Below are 24,085 nucleotides of genomic sequence, written 5' to 3'. Positions count from 1 at the left end.
TGTCACCATTTACCAATCATGTGACCTTGAATATGCTACTTCATCTGAGCTTCAGTTCCTTCACCTGAAAACAGAGAATAACAGCTGTCCAATCACTGCATTGATGAGAGGGTCACCGCGATAGCACATAGGAAATTATCTAAATCTGTAAATGGTTTCAAATAACAATGTTTGTTTGAGGCTTGGGCCAGAATTGTTTACAACCAGACAGGAGCCAGTTGTCCTGCCTGCTTCCCGGTCCAAATTATGGCACTAACCCAGCAAATAACCTGGTGACTGGAAGGGAATCCTGGTGCACACGTGGAAACCCGCAGGCGTGCTCAGGATCTGGATGCGTTAGCACGTGTCTGTGTGGCAGACAACACCCTCCCCCATTACAGACCTCTTCTGCTCCAGTCAAATCAGAAGGAGGAAGCCATCACCTAACTCTCTTCATTTCATCTGCACACACAAAGGAGACTAGACAAAAACAGGATTCCACAGGCATACCAATCCTGATTAGCAGGGTGTAGAAACCAGTCGCATTGCCTGCCACTGGACTAGGAATCTGGGATAACTGTCAGTGCCCTCTTTCGCCCCTACTCCAGGATATTAGATTGCTAAATCATTGTCAATACACCCATCTGATGAAATTAGGCTCATGGGGCCACTACAGTTAATATCAGGGTGAATCCAGGAATGAACACTGAGACCTCCTTCTCTGGCAGAGAAGAACAGAACTAAGGTCCTTGTCTAAATAGCTCAAGCTTTTTCTTTGAAAAAGACAAGCTAGAGCACATGAAGAAACCTGCGATTTCCGGCAATTTTCCTCATTCGAACTATAGAGCTGGTGACATCAATATTCATATCGCTAAGGAAAGTATGACCCTGACGCTTGTTTTCTGTCATCTTTTTTTTTATTATTATTATTTTTAAATTTATGGCTGTGTTGGGTCTTCGTTGCTGTGCGCGGGCTTTCTTTAGTTGCGGTGAGAGGGGGCTACTCTTCGTTGCAGTGCGCAGGCTTCTCATTGTCGTGGTTTCTCTTGTTGTGGACCACGGGCTCTAGGCACTCGGGCTTCAGTAGTTGTGGCACACGGGCTCAGTAGTTGTGGCTCGCGGGCTCTAGAGCGCAGGCTCAGTAGTTGTAGCGCACGGGTTTAGTTGCTCTTAGATGTGGGATCTTCCCGGACCAGGGCTTGAACCTGCGTCCCCTGCATTGGCAGGCGGATTCCTAACCACTGCGCCACCAGGGAAGCCCCCATCTAACTTTTAGACGGATATTTTCTCTTTTATAATTTGGATCATCTACTCCTCCACCCCAAGACTATTTAAAAAAAAATAAAAACTGCACAGATAGATATTAGGTGCATATACTTGTAACACACTCCTATAGTTAAACAGAAAAGTGCCAGAGAGAAGAAAAAAACAAAAAAACGGACATGAGCAACCACCAAACAAAAGGTGTTTACATCTGTTTAACGCTAAGAACACAGACATCCTGAAGAGATGAACACTTAAGAAACAGAGTTTTGAGGTTTTTCCTAAACAGGATTTTGATCATGAAAACTAGCATTCCAAACCTCGAAAACAATAGGGCATACAAACCTAGAAAAAGGCAACACATATTTTATCTCTTATCTGAATTACCTGAGAACGCTGAAACATTCTCTTGAAGAGAGATCAGTATTAAAATCGTGCAAAGAAACTGTACCCATAGTGTTGAAACCATAAAACCAAGACCTGGCTTATACATGATAAGAACAAAATAAAAATAAAGCATGTAAAATAATATGCGGTTTACAGAATTCAAAGAAAATCAGGGTGAAAGAAAGGCAGTTAGGACAGGAGACAGTCTATAAAGTGGGACGCTCCGACGATGTCTACTGCAAGCCCGGGTGAAGCCAGGCGCCCTGACGTGTGGAGCACTCACTGAGAGGAGGGATAAAGCGTGATTTCTCTAACAGCCAGCAAATTAGCTGATGATCTGGGAAAACTTCCAGAATTAAAGCTGAGGTAGTTTTCAGTAAGGAACGTTCTCCTTGAAAGCATGGCCAGCGCGTGGTTGAGCCGGGACCTGATTCCGGCAAAGTGAATCTGCCGCTCTTTATTCAACTTTCTCAATGAGTCCCTAGAGCACAGATCCAAGTGGGGGGTGCTCCAGTACTTGGGGTGTCCAGGTGTGACGACGTCATTGGCTCTGAGGGAAGTCTGGGAGCCGATGGAGCTGGCCACAGAGCCTTGGGAGGACAGAGAGGCGGAAGACCTCAAACTGGAGGATCGCGACACAGACGTCTTTGATACTGCTGACCCCTCTTTAGCCTGCGTTCCCAGAAAGGAGAGGACATTCTCGTCCATGTCAGTCTGGGTGCCAGCGCACGCCGTGGCCATGCTGGATTGTGTCCCCACGTCACTCATGCTCACGGCGGGCGTCTCCTCTCCTGGCTCCGTCTGAGTGGTGGCATCGGTCGCCCTCCCGCCCTCCAGCCTGTCTCTGCGGCTGCTGAAGCAGCCCTCCTCACTGATGGTGGAGGCCTCAGAGTCCTCGCGCCCGGCCTCTGCCTGGCCCTCCTCACAGCCCGGCTCGGCCTTCCTGGGGCTGCTCGAGAGCCTGGCCAGCCGTAGCCGCAGCAGGTTGCCCAGCGTGAGCTCCTTGCACAGTGGTTTCTGGTTGATGAGATGGTCAAACCTACCGCTGATCCGGAAGCTGGACAGGCGTTTGGAGCTGATGGGCTTTGACTGTGCGTACAGTATCCGGAACTCCAGGTCAAAATGTTCAACCACTTGGCCGGACAGGATGACCAGGTTGCTGCTGTTTAATTTGCCATCCGTCCATGTAAAACTTGAGGATTAAAAACAAACAAACAGAAGCTGGTAAGGATGAGCGATCCTCATTTACTCATTGTCAACCTGAATATAAAGCCCAGATATCCTGAGACATAAGTCACAACTCTGGTGACAGCACACCTACCATGTAGTGTGAATGCAAGTTGCCCTAACACAGTACATAACCTAGGAATGCGTTAACACAAAACGGCCAAAATTTACACTCCTCAGCCTCAGAGTTGCTAAAAACTAGAAAGGGCTCCTAAAGCACTTAGGCCAGCGCCCTCACCATGAGAAGCGAGGAAGGTGCCTGGCGACGACACGGGGAAGCTAGTGGCAGAGCCTAGACTGGGCCCCGGTCCCTCCTCCATGCTGCCCTTTTCACAGAGGGAGACAGGACTGTCATTCTAACGATGACACTTGCTCAACGCACGTTTAGAGCTGACAAGTGGCCGTGCGCCCCTGCCTGTCCAGCGTACCTCCTCCTTCCCATGGTAACAGAACCCTGCCCCCTCCCAGCGCAGACAGCTTCATGTATGCACCCTCTCCAGTCACAACAGGTGTGGGCAGGTGAGCCAGGCTGGCCGGAGTATCCTATCCCCTGGGATGTGGGGACCTATGCAGCGTGGGCATGTGAGCTAGTGAGAGCCAGGGAATTTTGCAAGACTGATACCAGTGCAGAGAGAAAGAAAGTCTCCCTCTTTGAGAAACAGCTACTGAAGGCCACGTGAGGAAGCCTGGATCTTTGCCTGCAAATGGAGAGCCTTACAGAGAATAAAGATCAACTAGAGAAAAGCAGAACCAGGAGACTGTGTTCTGATGAATGCATGGCCCCTACGTCAAGGTGAGCTGAAAACAAAGGGTCCCTTTCTACACTTTCAAGTTTTGTGAGCCAGTAAATTCTGTTTTGCATACAGTAGTTTGAGTTAGCTTTCTGCACTTGAAGTCACCGCACTGATACAGAAATTCGTATCAGGAGTAGGGTGTTTTACATAAGAAATCATAAAACATAGTAGCAACTCTGGCTCTTGCAACCAAGAACCTAGGCTAATGCAAATTCACCTTGAGAGCTGCCTTCAGAGCCTGAGAAGAAAGAAACCCTCAGTGCAATCATGTAAACAGGACACCTAACACCAGGATTTTACAATGTCCTCAACAAACAGAAGCCATCCTCGTCCTCGTCCTCAATAGTAGCATATTTCATTTGTAGGGGGTAATTTTTATATTTTATATTTTTTTAGAACAGCCAAAAAACCATTTGGAGCTAAGTTTGGGTAATACAGATAAATCCTACTTCGGGTGAAAATCTAGTTTCCTCCTGTTATTTCCAAACATCTTATGAAAGAAAGTCTCCAAGAAGAGTTCAAGTTTTGTTCCAAGCAATGACAGTACTGTTTGAAAAGAAAGACACCAAGAGTTCCTTGATCTGCTGGCCTCATCTTGTACAAGCCTTTGCACACCCACCTTTACCCAGGGCTGACACATAGTTATCACTCAGGGATGCGTGCTTCTTCACAAATACGTTTTTCTGGGGCTTCCCTGGTGGCGCAGTGGTTGGGAGTCCGCCTGCCGATGCAGGGGACGCGGGTTCGTGCCCCCATCCGGGAGGATCCCACATGCCGCGGAGCGGCTGGGCCCGTGAGCCATGGCCGCTGAGCCTGTGCGTCCGGAGCCTGTGCTCCGCAACGGGAGAGGCCACAACAGTGAGAGGCCCGCGTACCGCAAAAATATATATATATATATATACGTTTTTCTATCCCTCTTTTTTGGGGGGGCGGGGGTGGGCTGTGCAGCATGCAGGATCTTAGCTCCCCAACCAGGGATCAAACCCATGATCCCTGCAGGAGAACTGCGGAGTCTTAACCACTGGACCACCAGGGAAGTCCCCGTTTTTCTTTTTTAAACTGTAGAGACACACTTCACGTATAACATCAGAGTCTAACACAGAGGTGGCAGAACACACCACCATCAGAGAGACCTAAGTAAAAATGGTGTATCTTGGGCTTCCCTGGTGGCGCAGTGGTTGAGAGTCCGCCTGCCGATGCAGGGGACACGGATTCGTGCCCTGGTCTGGGAAGATCCCACATGCCACGGAGCGGCTGGGCCCGTGAGCCATGGCCGCTGAGCCTGCGCTCCGGAGCCTGTGCTCCGCAACCTGTGCTCCGCAACGGGAGAGGCCACAACAGTAAGAGGCCCGTATACAGCAAAAAAAAAAAAAAAAAAAAAAAAATGGTGTATCTTAACCTCTGGAGATTGGTGTTTACCACTCTTCATCTCCACCCTCCATTCAACTTCCCTGCTCTCTTCCCTCAGATGCCGTGCCAACGTGGGACTTCAAAGGTGGAGCCAGAAGCATGGATCAGTACTTTCTAGACTAAAGCACCAAATCACAAGGCTTGAAGCAAGGTGAAGGATTAAAGTAAGGGGGCTGCTTCAGCTGTGCCCTCTGCACTGAGGCAGATGCCTGCAACTGCCCTTCCCTTAAAGTGGGCAGGGACGTGGGGGGGTCAAAGGCCCCAAGGCACAGGAGTTGAGACTGTTCCTGTCTCTGTTAACCCCCAATTCATACACTGCAGTCCTGGCTGAGCCTTGAATCTAGGACTCCCTCACTATCGGGTCTCCAGGCAAGTTTCAGCCTCTGTACTTTAGGTTTGTGGACCACGAGGCAGGGGAGGGGATCCCAGCCCGACCACCTTCCAGAGGAGGAGGCTTTGATTAACAGGCTCACACACACACAGATGCACACATAGCAGAAGGCTTGCCCATAAAGGCTCACGCTGAGAGGAAAAAGCAGCTTTTTTACCTTTATATAGCACACTTCCTCTGAAAAGTTTAGATTAATAAGCATGGACGAGTCAGAAACTCACCTGTAGGAGCCTGTAGCCACACGAATGCCATCAATCAGTGTGAACTTTTCATGAACCTTCCCAACAATTTTAGTTCCTGACCTTGCATAGTAAATATTTCCTGTAATCGTCCGAACTGTCATCAGCTGTTGGTGGGGGAAATGGGAGAAGAAGAAATGAATGATCCAGTGAGCACATGATAAAAGAAACCTTAGTTTACAATTTCCAAACAGACAAGCTTACTAGCAGGTCAGTGGTTCACGGTCACCATTCGGTAACAACACCCACAGCACGCAAGCCAGATGATTCTCAGGACTCAAGTAACGCTACTTAACATTTAGTTCATCTTCTTGCATGCTTTTTTATGCATGCATACTTATTTTTGAGACCTTCGGTTCATGTGGACACGTGCTCTAGAAGATTCACTTTTTGGAGACACTAAACAATAGAATCCAAGAAATGACTTTGAAACAAAATGTGGGGGGATAAAATCATCAAAGAAAACATGCCAGTGACAGATAACATTTTAACAAAGGTTTAAAGAAGCTAAGCTGATGTTTCTCCTCCTCTTTAGTTTTAATAGCATTGCTAATAAATAATAGCCCAGGATTCCCCTGGTGGCACAGTGGTTAAGAATCCGCCTGTCAATGCAGGGTACACGGGTTCGGTCCCTGGTCTGGGAAGATCCCACATGCTGTGGAGCAACTTAGCCCATGCGCCACAACTACTGAGCCCCCGTGCCACAACTACTGAAGCCCGCACACCTAGAGCTGGTGCTCCGCAACAAGAGAAGCCACCACGGTGAGAAGCCCACACACCGCCACAAAGAGCAGCCCTCGCTTTCTGCAACTAGAGAAAGCCCATGCGCAGCAACAAAGACCCAATGTGGCCAAAAATAAATAAATAAATTTATTTTTTAAAAAAGCAATGATTAAACACTATAGCAAGACATAACAACATCCAAAGAAGCGAAAACCTACATCTACACAAAAACCTATACACAAATATTCATAGCAACTTTATTCATAACAGTAAAAAACTGGAAACTACCCTAATGTCCTTCAACGGGTGAATGGTTAAACAAACTATGGTTCAACCATACCATATGATACAGTTCAGCAATGAAAAGGAACAATCTATTGATACACACAACAATTTGGACAGATCTCAAGGGCGTGAAAAAAAGCCAGCCTCAAAAGGTCACACACTGTATAATTCCATTTACATAACATTCTCTAAATGACAAAATTACAGAGATGGGGAACAAATTAGTGGTTGCCAGGGATGAAAGATGCAGGGGAGGGCACGAAGAGGGGAGTGGATGTGACTATAAAGATGTAGCATGAGGGAGGTCTTTGTGGTGATTGAATAGCTCTGTATTCTGCTGGCAGTGGTGGGTACACATATGTATACATGTGATAAAATGGCACGAAATAGACACACATGGTACCCATGTCAATTTCCAGGTTCTGCTAGTGTGCTGTAAGTTACATAAGGTATAACTATTGGGGGAAACTGGGTGAAGGATACATGGAAACCTCTATGTACTATCTTTGCAACTTCTGTGAATCTATCGCTACTTCAAAATAAAAACAAAAGACAAAACAAAAAAATTAGGGCATAGCATAACATTGTTTCTGCAATATTCTTACCAAACTGCGTAATATGAATTTAACCATGGGGAAACATCAGATAAACCCATATTCTACAGAAAACTGGCTAGTATTCTTCAAAAGCATCAAGACTCTAAAAGACAAAGAAAGAGAGGAACAGCTCCAGATGAGAGGAAGCTAAGGAGAAATGACAACTAAATGCAAGATATGGTCCCAGATTGGATCCTGGATAAGAAAACCAGCATTCATGGAATGATGAGTGAAATTTATCATGTCTACAGAGTAGATAATAGTACTATATCAAGTTTACTTCCTGATTTTGAAATTTGTACTGAGGTTTGTAAAATGTAAACATTTAGAAAATTTGGGCAAAGAGTATCCAGGGATGCCTTATATTATTTTTCTAACTCCTTTGTAAATCAAATTATTTCAAAATGAAAATTAAAACAAACAGACAAAAAACCTAGAACCTTCCATAGAGGTGCACATGAAGCTGGCAGGGGAGGGCTTCCCGGGCGATCCCTGAGCAGAGCTTCAAAGGGTCAACATATAATAACAAGCATAAAGAATATCACTGTGGGCAGATTTCAGTGTGGTTTTGTGCATCTTTCCCTTTGGAACTTACCTGAATGCTATGTAGGCCTCTGTGATTGTGGTCAAAACACTTTTTTTTTTTTTAATTTTTATTTTACATTGGAGTATAGTTGATTTACAATCAAAGCACTTTTGAGTGCCGGCACACAAACGTGTGACCAAGCTCCTGCAGGCAGGACACCCAACATTCTGGACCAGCCGCAGCACCAGGGCAGAAGAAGTCACCCCCACTTCTTCTGGTGAGGGGCAGGTTCACCAGCACACACAGGCCCTGGTGAGAGAAGCCTCCATGGCAAAGTGGTGCTTCCCGAAGAAGAAGTTAAGACATGATGAACATGGGTGAAGCCAAAAAGACAGATCTCCTTTTGACCCTTCCTAGAGGATCCAGACACCCACAAAGGCAGCAACCAACTCAGCAGGCAACTGAGTCAGCAAATACTCCTAGATTTCTGCTGAGTGGATGAATCAGAGCCAGTCACTCGATCAAAGTCGTGGCCGGGCTATTCTGTGATCTTCCTGCTGCCCACCCACAGCCTCAATTACAGCAAGAGCACCTTGAAATTAAACATCAACACCTGCAATTTCTTCACCAGGCTCTGCGGCAGAGCAGGTATGGACTAAACATCTAGTTAGATGACGATGCACTTTCCAGGCCTGACTTGCATTTCCCTTGGGTCCACCTGACACATTTTTAAATTGACTGTCAGGTCACAGGGCTGACTGTTTCATTCCATCTCCAAGCTCCAAGCCTTACCTCCATCATGGATTTGCTTTGAAGCACTAGTGACAAGTTAGTAGCTACCTAATTAAACCCAATCCTGTTTCCTCTTGAGGGAGAACAACCAACAAGAGCTCTCAAGAGAAGTTAAACAGTCAAAATTGTGTAAACCAAATTGCTTGATAATAGCAAGGCGGTAAGTTCATGTCCCCTACGCGGTAGCCTACAGAACCAAAGTCCAACCTCTTCATTCACTTTGCTCATTGCTTTGTTTCCAGTACCTGGAACAATGAGTAGCTCAGAGTAGGTGCTCACATAGGTGAGAAACTAAGTTGATGAATTAAGGTGATGAACCAAGTTGATGAATTAAGTTCTGAAGCTCTTAAGTTGCTTAATTTTTAAGAAGTGAATGGTGTAATAAATGACTATTTTTCTTGCCTTTCTACTAAAGAGAACAAGCTTGCTAAGTTACATAACCTTACATTTAAATACTTAAGCTCAAATTACTTTCATGCTCAGAGCAAAGGACATAAAAAGTCTAATTTTATAATAATGAGAAACGAGAGGCAGCATGTGACAGTGATTTAAGAACACTGGGGCTGCAGGCAGGCCGACAGATGGGGAAACTCCATCCCACTACTTTCTAGTTGTAGACACTGGGCTCTTGGTGTCACCACTTCCCAATATGAAACACAGGTATAACGCCACTCACCTGATGGGGCTGCTGTGAGGATTTAAGTTGCGTAACATTGTCAAGAGCCTAGGACAGTGCCAAGGACACAGCAGGACTCCGTAAACGGTGGTCCTTACAATTAAAATTGGAGTCTACCAGTGCTGCAGTCAAAAGCAGCAGCTTCCAAGGCAGCATCTTGCCATCAACAGACAAGCTCCCCATTAAGAGGCATCGTGACGTGAGGGAGAGGCCAAGGTCTGAACCTGACTCTGTCTTTCTTTCCTGTGAGGCTTCAGGCAAACGACTTTTCTCACGGCCTCAGGTCCCTCCCTTACAACGGGGAGACCACCACCAACGGGGAGGTCACGGATGCTCAGTCATTATTTGCTGACTGGTGAAACTAGAAAGAGTGTAACACAAACCTTTTCCTCTTCAGGATGAACTTTCATATCCATGCACATATCCAAAAACTGAGAGAGCAGGGCCTGGTCCAGAAGGATGTAGACAGCAACTCCCTGTTTCCGACAGATTTCCTGCAGGTCCCGGAAGATGTCAATGTCCGTGAAAACATCCATAACCACTGCAATCACCTAGGGCGTGGGGCAGAGAGAAGAGCCAGCGGTCAACCCACAAGGACACCACCTTACAGCTCGTTGTCCGGACTCTGGACCCCGTCTCAGAGCTGGGAAAGGATTCCTGTCCTACAATACTCTCCCTTCCTTCTCCTTCTGCGGTATCAGTTTTCCTCTCACCGTGGACTCTTGTCTGTCTCCAAAGACACTCAGGCCACTGTATGCTACAAATCTGGACTTGACCCAGCCACTCTCCTCCACACTGCAAATTTCTCAAAACTATAGATTCATCCACTACTTTGACCTCCTATGAACTTGTTCCATTCAACTCTCTTCCTTTACTAAAACCCCCGTCTCACAAGCTCAGCTCAGACCGGCAAGATATCTAGGTTCTGCAGCTAACCCACCATCATTTTAGACACGTGGCTTGTTGCCCATGTCTGTAAAACAGGTATGTAAAAACTTAAGAGTCTCTCTGAGGCCCCCCTTCTGGGTATACCAGTCTCCAAGTCTGATTTTATTGTCTGGTTTTGGATCATAATATGGTTTTCTATTATAATCTAGAAAGGGCCACCTCATCCACCACCAACTCATGGCTTGAAACTGACTGAGCCAGGCAAGTAGATTCTCCCACCTCCTGCCTCTGTCGCTGCACATCACCTCTTCATGACGTCTGCTCCCTCCACCTGTCAGGATCTAACCAAATGGCTTCCAGAGCACCAGCCCCTCCTCTGTAAAAGGTGGTCTCTGAAGTTCTCTGGTATCTGTCCGCAGCACAAGCCCGCAACAAGAGCATGGAAATATGTCCTAAGGATGCTGCCCTGCGGCTTGGACCAGTCCTTTCTGCTCCCCAACGACCCGGCTCCATTTGTGCCTCCTAATCAATTTTCCCCACTCAGCACACAGTACAGTTAAGGGCCACCTCAGCCACGTGGCCTTGGGTAGATTACAGCTGCTTCGAAAGTCTGTTTCCTTCGTTGCAAAATAGATTTGTCGTGAGCATTAAATGACTAGGCCACATCAAGTGCCCATACAAGAGATCCCTCTGCTATCTGTTCATTGATTCGCTTGACCAGTCCAGAGCTTAAGCCGTCCAGACAGTTCAGCGCAGGGAAACATCTCCCAGCTCCTGGCTTTCCTGCTTAAAGAGAGGCCGCTCCAGCAGCAAAGCCTCTAATCACGCCCTCTGCAGGTTTGAAAGCATGGCCGTCAGCTAATTCCTGGCAGAACCAAAACATGCGGGTCTCGTACAAGCCCCTGCATCGGGTCAGAGCCAGGACTGTCACCTTAGGAAACCGCTCCCCGAAGCCAAGGTTTGGAGCTCTTCTGCAGGCTGGAGCTGCAATGTACCACCCTCCTCGTAACCTCATCAGTAAAAACATGAGTCTCTTCCAATCACATTAAATCCTTTCCTGAACGTTAAGGTGACTGACTTACAGGCCTGTGAGAGCAGAGGCCCCTCAACGGGACTGATTCATCTCTGGGGGCCCAGAGGACTCAGGCCAGTACCCGAGAGTCATTATCCCTTAAGTATTTGGGTATCAAAGAAGTGCAGAGGGGCTTCCCTGGTGGCGCAGTGGTTAAGAATCCGCCTGCCAGTGCAGGGGACACAGGTTCGAGCCCTGGTCCGGAAAGATCCCACATGCCGCGGAGCACCTGGGCCCGTGCGCCACAACTATGGAGCCTGCGCTCCACAACTACTGAGCCCGCATGCCACAACTACTGAGGTCCGCGTACCTAGAGCCCGTGCTCCACAAGAGAAGCCACCGCAATGAGAAGCCCGCGCACTGCAACGAAGAGTAGCCTCTGCTCGCCGCAACTAGAGAAATCCCGCGTGCAGCAACGAAGACCCAAAGCAGCCCCCCCAAAATAAATAAATAAATTTATTTATTTTTTAAAAAAGAAGTGCAGAGACAGACGATTTTACTGTCCACCTCTAACACCTCAGAGTCTTGTTCACCAGGAGAAGGGACGCAGAAATGCAAGCTCCCAGGAAGTCATTGCTGTGAGGGAGTCTGGGAAAGACAATTTATCTCTCTGGTTCCCTTTCTCTAATGTTGCCAAAGCCCCAGCTGTGAGCTATTCTTGGCAAAGGGTACAGCTAAACCCCACTGGAGACAATGATTTAGACAATAAAAAGTGTTCCTTCTAAATTGGTGGCATCTTCAAAAGTTTATGTCCTCCAATGCATTTTTATACATCCTATCTGGAGATGTATCTATCCCACTAATTCAGGCCAAACAACTTACTGGTTAAAAGGCAGAAAGGTGTGGGCACAGTTCCCAGCTCTGTGGCTTACTGCTGTGTGACTCTGGGCAAGTTGCTTAATCTCTCTGAGTCTCTGTTTCCTCCTCTGGAAGATACGGATAATATCATCTAGCATCCACATCACAGGGCTGTTGTGAGGATTAAATGAGACAAAGCATGGAAAGGGCTTTGCTCAGGCATGAACTAGGTGTTCAAATGCAGCCAGCACCTCAGAGTCTACTGTGGGCTGAACGCTGTGCTAGGTGGAAAGATGGCTATAAAGGATTCGACATGCACCTGACTTACCCACAAAGAGAGGACACGGGCTGCAGGGAAGGAAAATGATACTTACTGTAACAGGCAAGGAAATCAGGGGAACGCTTTGGGGGACGGGGAGACAGTAAAGCATCTCCCTTGCAGGCGTAGACCAAACACAGGCCCTCAAATGTTTACCAAAGGAGAGAAAAGGAGGATTCCTGGAGGAGATGGCCTTTGAGTTGAATCACAAATCAGGACGATTTGGACAGGGGAGAAGCAAAGGGGAGGGCATCCGGCAGGAAGCCACATGATGACAGAGGAAGATGTAGGAAATGATGGGGTATGTCCCAGTCTGGCTAGAACGCAGAGTATGCATGAGAGGGAGCGACAGGACGTGACTGAGAGACAGGTGAGTGTGCAGGAGCATGGAAGGCCTTGGATGCCAACCAAGGTGTCAGGATCACACAGGCCATGGAGGGGAGGAGGTTTAGGATGAGTGATGAGTTTAGTGATGAACCCAACAGGACAGAAGAAGCTGATGCTGGAAGTGTTGGTTGGAGATGTGGCCCCCCTCCTGCAACATAGGGCCACATACCTAAGTACCTGAAACACAGCAGGCACTTAGGTAGCTTTTTAGGTTCAGCAAATGTTTAGGAGGACTAAAGACTGAAAGAATAAAAATCAGTGATAGAGGTTTTGACGGTGGGCCAGGCAGGAAGCCATGAGGGTCACAGAGAAGGGAAAGGGGCCCGTGGGAAAGGTAAGCAATGTTCTCCCTGGGATGAGGGAGGAGAGATGGGGGTGGAGGGAGGCTGATTCAGGTCCACACAAACAGGAAACAGAAACAGAAACAATCTTGAGAGAGAGAGAGGTTTTGAAACTGATTTTGAGGTGGCAGTAAAACCTCATAAAGGGGTTCTGAATACACACATGTGAGAATGAGTCGAGCTCATAAGAGAAAGTGAGAGAAAATCAATCCGGGGTCAGTCCCCGTCCTCAGGAGAGACAGGAGGTGAGCGCAACGGGGCCGATGGACGTGCACCCAGGTGCCACCGGGACAGAGCCGAGGAAGCGGGCCCAGCTGGCCGGGCTAGAGAGGGCTGGAGGGTTGCTGGAAGCAGGGCCCCGGGAGCGGGGCCCACAGCATAAGGCGCCTGCCAAACTGAATTTTGATTTATCATTTAACAAAACAATTGTGCAAACACCACCTTTGTTAGGTAGTGAGTCAGTATCTAATTTGCTGTTAGTTTCATTGTTTGGTTTTGAAGCTGCAACCTTTCCTGTGTGTTGAAAATAATTGGGTTTGAATGCCCACGGGGTACTTAGAGGGTAGATGGGAGATGCTTCTCCCTCTGACTCCCCCTGCATCCAACATCCCCTCCTCTTTCTAGAGCAGGACCTTTAAAAGACTTCTGGAGGAAGAACAGCCCTATGGGTGGAAGCAGTCAGCAGGAAGGCCCGCCTTCCTTCCAGACCCCATCCCCGCTCCCCCTTACTCTCTGCCCTCAGCCCCACCCCACCCCCGCCCCCATGCAACCAAGCCCGGCGCAGCTGAACTAGACCTGGGGCTTCTCAAGTCTGTGAAGGGACAGACTCTTCTCTGAACTGAGCAATGACCTGGGCTCATTTGCTAGCCAGCTGAGTGTCTGCTTTGCAGAGCTGGCCACATCTCCTAGGTGTTGGCGTCCATGCTGCAGGCTGCTGGGCCCGAGAAGAGCACCGGGACTTGAAAGCGGTCATCACTCCCACTCCCTGAGTCATACTGTGGGATGGACAAAAGAGAGACACATGGGCAGGCGGGCATCCCATGCTCATCAAGTGCCCACATGGTCACGGTGGGTATTGCCCTGTCCCAGCCTATGCTACAAAGAGCCTACCCGCTCTCCTAGAGGTGGAAAGCTCTGCAAGTGGTGGCTTGTGAGTGTCCGATCCAGGGTCAAAAGCCCATCTGCAACTCAGCGCACGTTGGTCCTAACATGACACCTAAAGAGGAAACACCCAGCTGTCGGAGCCTGGATGGTCGGTCTGCTGCCAGTCCCCATGCTGCTCCTGCTCTTCTCCAGCCACATCTACAGCAGCCACTCCTGCATCAAGTCCCATGGCATCATCGCAGGTGACAAAACCTCAAGCCTTTCCTCCCTCAGCCACTCCTAACCGTCCCTCGATGATTTATACCATGGGACCCGGTGATCCACGTGGTTACAGGTAGCAGTCCCCGGGGTATTCTGCACAGGCCCTGTGTATGTTACTTTTCACACAGAACTGAAATCTTTTCTGTTTGCCAGAAGCTCTAAAGAGGTATCCCGAGATTTGAAAACCCCATTAATTGTTATCTCCAATTTACTGATAAGAAAAATAAAGCGTGCAGAGGTTCGGTGACTTGTTCAAGGTGACACACTCAGGCAAACGCAGGAGCTGGAATTTCAGCCCAGCTAACCCCAGAGCTACCTGTTAAAAAGTGTTAGATTGGGACTTCCCTGGCAGTCCAGTGGCTAAGACTCCGTGCTTCCAATGCAGGGGGCACAGGTTCGATCCCTGGTCAGGGAACTAAGATCCCACATGCTGCACGGTGTGGCCAAAAAAGAAAAAAAAAAGTGTTAGATTAAACATTATTGCAAACAAATCTAATGTTCCGTCTTCAAATGATTGAAAGCTTAGACTAAATCCTGGAAGGATCAGTAGAGTATTCCGTGAAGTATATGAGATTGAGCCCATCACAAAGGATGATCACTAAGAACACAAACCAACTTGCCGAGCGAACGTCAGGCACCTTGAAATGCCCTAGGACAGCAGGCACTTCTTTCTGCGGGCAGTTCTGCTGACTAACTCCGAACTGACTAAATCAGGAAACCTTGGGAGGCACAGATGCTACATGAACAGGCTACAGAGCTAAACCTGGACGTGGATGCAGGCTCCTCCACTTCTCGTCACCGTGTTCCCTCTAGCAAGTTACTTCCATTCTGTTGGCTTCTGCAACATACAAATAACGCTACCCACCTTGTAGTGTTTGCAGTGGGTTTGGTCAAGAGAGAACACCTGACAGTTCCTGGCACCACAGAAAGCCCTTATATGGCAGCTGTCATAGTCTTAGTCCTAATTCTGCCACCGACCCTGGCCAAGTCATTCTACCTGAGCTCGGCATCCTCAAACACGGCTCCTCCGAGCTCTACCATCTGATTCACACACCCTCGATGGGCGGGGCAGGGCTCTGAGCAGGCACTTGAGCAGCCTCGAGGGGCTACTCAGGGTTGGTCGTTCCTGTTCTCATTCCAGCTCTTCCTCTGCCTGGAGCAGGAAGTCTGTGTCACTCACCCCTTCTCACTGCACCTCAGTTTCTCTCCCTTCCCACCCGTGGTCATAAAGCAAGGACACATGTGAGAGATGCTTGGAATTCTACCAAAGGTCTACGCACGTGCAAAGATGCATCAGCCTGTCTGGTGGTCAACAAGAGCCTGCCTGCTGAATTCCTCACGTTGACTGAGTGACACCCGACTCGACTTCCTTCAAGTCCCCAGGGCTCCTGCCTCTTCTGGAGACCTTCTTGCCAAAAAAAAAAAAAAAGACCTATATTTTCACCCCATGTATTACAGATTTTAACAGAACAGAAATTTTCTCCTGGAAATTTCTTTTAACATCTTTAAATAATGGGGATTCCCTGGTAGCACAGTGGTTAAGAATCTGCCTGCCAATGCAGGGGACACAGGTTACAGCCCTGGTCAGGGGAAGATCCCACATGCCACGGAGCAACTAAGCCCGTGCACCACAACTACTGAGCCTGCTCTCTAGAGCCCGCGAGCCACAACTACTGACCCCACGCGCCACAACTACTGACCCCACGCGCCACAACTACTGAAGCCCAGGTGCCTAGAGCCCGTGCTCCACAACAAGAGAAGCCACCGCAATGAGAAGCCCGCGCACTGCAGCCAAGAATAGTCCCCGCTCACCGCAACTAGAGAAAGCCCGCGTGCAGCAACGAAGACCCAACGCAGCCAAATATAAATAAATAAATAAATTTATTTAAAAAATTAAAATAAAATAAAATCTTTCAATAATGATCTTGATATCAGCTTCAGGGTTTAAAGACAAAAAGAACGTCAATTTCCACAGCAAAACCTAAATTCATTCGTGCGTTTTGTTTTCTCTAAGTTTCATGGGCTCTTATAAAATTAGCAATTTAAGTATCAGATTAAATTGCCGATGGAGCCTCTATCTGCAGAGAGTGGCCTGGGGCCCCTCTGGGAAGGCAGGGGTGGGTAAACCAATTTTTCAATGGCCCCAGGGGTGCAGTGACCAGCCACATACAGCAACATTTCCTCTGCACTATTCCAGCATGAAGTACACAGGCAGGCGGGCTGGGCTTTTTCAAAGGGAGGGGAAAGCATCAAGAGACGTTTTGCGGGGGGAAGGGGCTTTATCATCGTGAGTTATTTTTTTTTATAATTATGTAAAACATCTGCCTGGCTCCCAAGTCCAATCGACAAAACAAGCTACATCCAGAGACACCTAGCTTCCATCCTTGTCCCTTCTCTTCTTCTGCCCTCCCCACAAAGATAATAACTTCAACTAGTTTTGGGTTTCTCCCATTTTTAAAAAAATATAAATAAAAGTATGCATGTGTACACATACTCATTTATGTTACTAAACGAGTACGTATATGTGTATACATATGTATATGTATATGCTCATATCCCCCCTGTAGATAAAAGGCAGCGTATGATACGCGTTGTTCTAGACCAGTGCTGTCCCAGCAGAACCTTCTTAGATGGTGGAGGTTCTGTATCTGCACTGTCCAACATGGCCGCCACTGGCCATAAGCAGTGATTAAATACTCGAAATATGACTAGTGCAATAAAGGAACTGAGTTTTTTAATGTATTTCCTTTTTTTTTTTTTTTTTGCGGTACACGGGCCTCTCACTGTTGTGGCCTCTCCAGTTGCGGAGCAACAGGCTCCGGACGCGTAGGCTCAGTGGCCATGGCTCACGGGCCCAGCCGCTCCGCGGCATGTGGGATCTTCCCGGACCGGGGCACGAACCCGTGTCCCGTGCATCGGCAGGTGGACTCTCAACCACTGCGCCACCAGGGAAGCCCTGTATTTCCTTTTAAGTCACATAAATTTAAATAGCCACAGGTGGCCAACGGCTGCCGCATTGGTCACTGCGGTTCTAGCCACTTAATCGTAGGAAACAGAGCTAGTGCTCATCCCTTTTCAGAGCTGCTAGGCGCTGCACTGTGCAGAAGGATCCGTTTACTCACCAATCTGCCACTGACGGATGTTTGAGCCCTTCCAGCCTTTTGCTGTTATAATCAGTGCTGCAACAAATAGCCAACTGCATAGGCCTATTCATATTTTTCGCCAGTGTATCTTTGGGACAGATACACAGACATGGAACTGCTAGGTCAATGGGTAAATACAACTGAAATCTTGCTGAATATTGCCAGATTCCCCTCCAGAGGTTCTATCATTTGCATCCGGACTTTAAAAAAGCCAGTAGGCCTACTACTTTTCTTCCTGAGAGAACTTATCCTTTAACCATAAAGGAACCAGAGAATAATTCGGCAGCTTCTCTACTGCCCAATGGATGCCAGGTGAAAAGAATAAAGAAATGAAATGGCAGACAGAAAACAGAATAGTGGTTGCTGGGAGCTGAGAGGAGGAGGGAATGGGGAGTTATTGTTCAGTGGGAACAGAGGTTCCTCTTGGGAAGATGAACAAGTTCTGGACCTGGATGGTGGTGATGGTTGCATGTGGTGATGGTGAAAGTTCTTAATCCACTGATCTGTACACTTTAAAACAGTGCTAAATTTTGTTACACATATTTTACCACAATTAAAAAGAAGAAAGAAATGAAATGGCGAAAGACTCCGAAATCCTTAACCTGACACATAGAACCAAAAGGAAGGGACAAAAAGTAGCCACACTTAGTCTAGTGGGCAGCACTTCATGCATCAGTGAGATTTCCTAGGACAGTGGTTCTCAACCAAGGGCAATTTTGCCCCTCAGAGGACATTTGGCAATGTCTGGGGACACTTTTTAAAATTGTAAAATATATAACATATATAATATTTCCATCTTAACAATTCCTAAGCATACAATTCAGTGGCCTTAATTACATTTGCAATGTCGTCAGCCCTCACCACTATCTGTATCCAAAACTTTTTTATCACCCCCAACTGAAACTCTAACCACTAAAGCAGTAACTCCTTCTTCCCCTGACCCCCTCCCCAGGGGAGACATTTTTGAACGTGATGACCATTTTTTGGCGGGGGCCAGCGCTTCTGGCATCCACTGGGTGGAGGCCAGGGATACTACTCAGCATCCTACAATGCACAGGACAACCCCTCAGAACAAAGAGCGTTATCCCGTCTGAAACGTCAATAGTGATGAGGTTGAGAAAGCCTGCCCTGGGTTCTGAACAGAAACTGCTCACACTGCACAGGTTCAATTGCAACTCAGAGGAGGACTGTGCAAGGCCAGGAGGGCCTTAATTTGGATACATCCACGCGCACACCAGGGGCCTCCAACAGATTCCTCAGCTGTTACTCCTCCTAGGAGGCAGGACTCTTTGTCAACACAACGACAGCTTTTTAGAAATGCTCAGGTTATCAAAAGGATGCCCAAGTGTGAAATCATAGCAAAAGTGCCCCTTTGGAACAAAAGCTCGTAGGGAATGGGCGGCTGGTAAGAGCGATGGCTCTGGAGAGTGCAGGACCTCCTAGCAGGGTGAGCTTTGTCTGTGAGCTCCCATCCAGACGCTAGGAATATCCCAAGAGCCTCGGCAACAGCACATCACCAAGTGAGGGCACACAGCACTTCCAGGCAAGGTCTCCACTCCCAGCCGATCTGTGGGGGCCAGAGCCCAGCCCAACGCTGATTCACATGGCAACAGAGACAAAGAAATGAATGACTCATCAACAAATACAGTAGTACAGGGATAGATTCTAGAGTATGTGTGTAAGGGGGAAATCCTGTGTAGTTCAAAATTCTCCTAAGAGCAGACATCTCAGCTCTCAAGAAGTCCAAAGGGGGGAAAAAAAAAAGTCCAAAACAGTACTTCCTCCAGCTTTGGTGAAGCTCAACTGACACCGAGTCAGCTTGTATTCAGAAGCCACGCTGTACATAAATCGTGTGTTTCTAGGTGCTGTACCTCACTCAACACAGCAGACCCACGCTTTGAAAGGTGCGCAGAAACTGAGCCAACGGCAGAACTGGCAGGTTCACAGCCCTGGTCCCACCTACCCTGGGACAAGTCCTTGCTGAGCAGATAGGCAGGCAAACTCACTTGCTGAATGATCAAAGGTGCACGTGAGAGGTCTCCGCTGTACCTACTGAGCACTATTCGGTGCCAGAGGCCCTACAAGCCTAAACGGCTCAAAAGCAACATGAGTCCTGGATGAGGACCCATCCCAGAACCATCCGTTGAGGCCGCAGAGCCAGGATCAGACACCACCATTTACCAAGTGAGCCTGGCTTCTTGTGCCTGTACCCTGACTACCCCAGTCTCCTTCCTGCCAAGGGGAGATATAGTCCTGTCATCGTCATTTTCCTTTTTCTTTAATATGCAACATGGAAATTAAAAGTTCAAATCTTAAGAAACCCTTAAAAAAAACCCAGCTTATTGAAAACTACCAAAGCACCGACCCTCCCTCATGGCAGGGGGCCCTGTGGAGTGGTGAGTGGTCGAGAGCCCGGGCTCAGGGGCCAGGCAGACGGGCTCATGCCCAGCTCTGTCCCACACTAACTGTATCTTGGGGAAGCTACTTATCGTCTCTGTGCCTGGTCTCTTCTTAATTGTGGCCTCCTCTTAGGTTGGGGAGGGTTAACTGAGAGAGTGCAGGTAAAGGGCTTAGCACAGAAACTGACCCTTTAAAAGTGCTCAATCACACCATCAAGCGCTTTCGCCATCTGAACACAGACACAGAACGGCTTCTCATCTCATCTGGAAACAGCCTGAGACCTACATCTCCACAGTCCTCGCCGTCACAGGCACTGGACTTCAAAGGATGTATTCGGAGTGACACAGCCGCTCCTGTGTACACATCCCACACCTCTACCTGGAGCAGCCGCACTGGACCAGCCACCAGGTTAGCTCTCTAACACCTGTCTCCTCCACAGATTTCTGTCCACCTGGGGACAGTGACGCCTCCTTACCTCCACAGGGCACAAGGCAGAGCGTGGTGGCTGATAGCGGTTAAGAGATGCTGTGCCTCGGTTTGAGTCCTGGCTCTGTCATTCCCTGGCTGTGTGACCTCGGGGCAACTTAACTTCTCTATGCCTCAATTTCATCAGCCACAAAATGGAGCTAATAATCGCACCTACCTTAGGGTTACTTGGAACAGTGCCTGGCAGAGAAAGCATTAGTATGTTTTGGGGTTTTGGGTTTTTTTTTTTTTACATAAAAGAGATGGTGTCTGAGACCTCAAGTTTAGCGTGTCTCAAATCCCATTCATCTCCCCATCCCTACCCTCAGCCTCATTCTTCTCCTGTATTCTAATTTCGTGGCATCACCACTCACCCAAGCTAAAAAAACTCAATTCGTCCTATACCTTCTCCTTGGCCTTGCCTACTTTCCTGCCCTCTCCCTCACTACCCTTCCGGTCCATCGAATGACCAAGTCCTGTCAATTCTACCTAAAATTCTTCCCCTGCCCGAGCCCCAGCACTGCCTTAGCACAGACCCCCTTAGACCCCCTTTTCACGTGTAGATCCCTAAGCCCCTCCGTACTACCACCTTTACTCCAGTCTCGCCCCTCTCTAACCCATCCCCCTTCCTGCTCTCGCCAGCATTTACTGCTCAGGAACTCCAATCTGATCAGCTCCTCTCCTCCCTTTAAACCTGCGATGGCTCCCCACTGCTCCTTCCAGTAGCGTGCGAAGCCCTCGACAGTCTGGCATCAGTCTTTCCCTTCAGCCTCCTCTCCTACCATTAACTCCCACATACTCTCTGCTCCAGCTGTGAGGAACTTGGCTGCCTCCCCAAATGCCAGGTGTTTTCACACTTCTGGGCCGGTCCCTATCCTCTGGTCTGGCAAGCCCCACCCATGCTCTTGGACCCAGCTCCAAGATCACCATCACTCCTAAAGCTTTCTTCAGCCTGCAGCAAGTTCCTCACTGCTTCCCGCCAGCAGACCGTCAACTCTCAAGTGCAAGCAAGGATCATGTCCTTCACCTGTGGCCCCAGCCCCTGGGGCACAGTGTCCAATACACAGTAGGCTCTGAATAAGCAAGCAGTCTGGCATATGGCAGAGACACTGAAAATACTCATCAGATATAAAGGTAACGTACCACCTTTCTCAGTTAAAACTGCCCAGGTTCCAAATACAGAATCTTGAACATAGTGTGTAGCTGGACTAGGGCACAGAGCACGGCAGGAGGTTCTACCCAGGAATGCATTACAGAATGCCTACAAGACAAAGGTGTCTGAGCATCAGCCTTGAGCCCCTTCTAAGACCAGTATGAGTTGATGGACAGTCTTCCCTCTGGTCTTAGCTCCCCAGTGCCCCTCCACTACCACTAAAAATCGGATGTAAGCAAGAGGATAGGGCAATTCCTCTCTCTTTCATGGAGACCCGTTCATTACTTTTCTGAAGTTCCAAGTGCCCAAGTTCTCCCCCTAGACGTGATCGTTGGGAAGGCACACCTATCCTAAAATGGTATCTTTTTCCATCTTTTCAATCCTCCCACTGAACCCATAGTGTCTGTTGCATCAAAAGGACCCTCAGCACACCCAAAGCACCGCAGGACCGATAATAGCCTAGCTGGAGCCCACACCTACTTCCACAAAGGCAAGGCACTAGCCTACCATACCCCCTACGCAATGCAACCCCACCATCAGGCAAAGAGCACCCAGCGCAGGGACACTGGTAAGTCAGGGCTTGTCCCTTCTTGGCTACTTCAATTGCCTTGATGCACAGATATCATAACCACAGTCAGACACACAGGTACGAGCCCTACCAAGTCTTACCGTGGCCTGGGGCTTTACCTGCCATGTCTCTGGCACAGGCAGACAGCCAGGAAGCTGGGCACTGCCAGTCAGCAAGCGAGGTGGCATTTGATCATGGCTCTGGAGGAATGAGTCTGCTGCCACACCCTACCCACCCCTCCCACCTTCTGGGCTGCATTCTTCCTCCCAGACCCCTAGTACCCAGCACCCTGCTGCAGTCTCGTCCTGGCTGGCAGAGAGACAAAACCTCCCACTGCATCCCAATACCTTGTCACACTAAGAGTCAGACAACTGCACCAAAACCCACTGTGAAGAGAGAGATGACTTAATACAGGGGTATCTGCATTTTTTTTCCCAGCTTATGGAAACGCAAACTCCCTTCCCCACCCATTCACTGAAGGAGCAACTTCCCCTCCAGGCCTGCAGGAGGAAAAAGGGTCGGGGCTCACTTTGCCACTCTGGTATGTACCTGCTTTCTACAACAAAAGACACGTGCAGGTGACTAGCAATGATAGATTCCTAATGCCCCGCAGTTGTCTCTGGGGACAACTTTCAGGAATTTTCCCCTAGGTTATGCGCTTCTTAGGTATTGCATCTCCTAAGAAGTTCCTGAAAGCGGGATCTAGAGTTGGCTGACAGCCAGTCTGACAACTGGTTTTAACTGAAAGCTGTAACTAGCAGGACTTCTGATCACCCTCCCAGGGAATGTGAATGTTAGGAGTTGGAACTTGGGCACAATCCTCCTTCTTGGGGACCGAGACTCCTCCCACTCTCCCCTGCCACGAGGAGCGGCCAGGGAAGAGATCGGGGATCCGAGGGGATACACGCAGAGTGGGGCGAGTCGGGACCCCGGGACCACCCGGCTCGCGCTCCTAGCAGACCTCAGTTTCCCGTTTTTTAAGGGAGTGTCCCGTCGGACCGGGGACCGAGGTGACCCGAAGAGCCGGGCCGCGACGCTCACCTCTCGCGCCGAGCGGAGCTGCTGGCGCAGCGCGTCCTTGCAGCCATAGGGGCCGCGGGCGCCCGTGCCGCGGGGCTGGAAGTGCGCCTCGACGCGCGTGGCCCCGCGGTAGGCGCCCTTATAGAAGGAGGGCCAGCCGAGCTCCAGCAGCGGCGGCTCCCGGTCCGACTGCTCGGGGAAGTAGGTGCCGGAGGAGCAGTCGTGCGACGAGCCGAAGGAATCCTCGGCCCCCGCTGCCGCGCCCTCCTCGCCGGGCCGCTCGGCCGCGCCTAGGATGGCGCGCACCTCGTCGGGGTTTAGGAAGCGGCCGAGGCGCTCGCGTCGCAGGAAGGCCGCGAAAGCGTCGGGGCCGCCCGCCACCAGCTCCTCGAGCGCCAAGCGCCGCTCCTCGCTGTACAGCTCGGCCGGGTTGGGCGGCCCGCACGGCGACAGGCAGGCTGCGGGCAGTTCGTCCAGGCCATCGGACCGCAGAGCCATGGCGGCGCTCTGACACAAGACGGCTCGGACCACGACGGCAGTGCAGGACACTTTATAGGCACCTTTGAATCTAACCGGCCCGCGCCATTGGCCGCGCCGCCCCTCCCTGGCTCTTGCATTGGCTGCCTTGTTGTGACGGCAGAGTCCGGAAGCAGTGCACGCCTCTACGACTCCGCCCCCTGAAGTGCTATTGGCTGCCCCGCGGCGCGGCCCGGCCCCGCCCCGCCCCGCAGCCCTGCCCCACCCAGCGCCTCCGTAGAGGCCCGGGACTGCGGCTGAGACCACGTTCTTGCTCCGTGGTTGCTCAGCGGAATTTAGTCTTGGCGACTACGTTCCTGTTCCGAGGTAGCGTTCCTGCTATGGTCGTGCGGGGAGCCGAG

At 49.4% G+C, this 24,085-nt stretch overlaps 1 protein-coding gene across 1 annotated transcript; it reads right to left on the bottom strand.

The window, feature by feature from the left end:
• Positions 1-1,908: 1,908 nt before the first annotated feature.
• FAM83D (family with sequence similarity 83 member D) lies at positions 1,909-23,705 on the bottom strand (the record flags this gene model as incomplete). The annotated part of the gene is made up of 4 exons (XM_082858064.1): positions 1,909-2,821; positions 5,673-5,797; positions 9,672-9,839; positions 23,229-23,705. 4 exons carry the CDS (start codon positions 23,703-23,705, stop codon positions 1,909-1,911), a joined length of 1,683 nt encoding a protein of 560 aa, XP_082714190.1.
• Between the last annotated feature and the right edge of the window lie 380 nt (positions 23,706-24,085).

The sequence above is a fragment of the Leucopleurus acutus genome (genome assembly GCF_964270905.1).
Source record: "Leucopleurus acutus genome assembly, chromosome: 16".
Lineage (NCBI taxonomy): Eukaryota > Metazoa > Chordata > Mammalia > Artiodactyla > Delphinidae > Leucopleurus > Leucopleurus acutus.
This window is presented reverse-complemented; position numbering and strand designations above follow the sequence as displayed.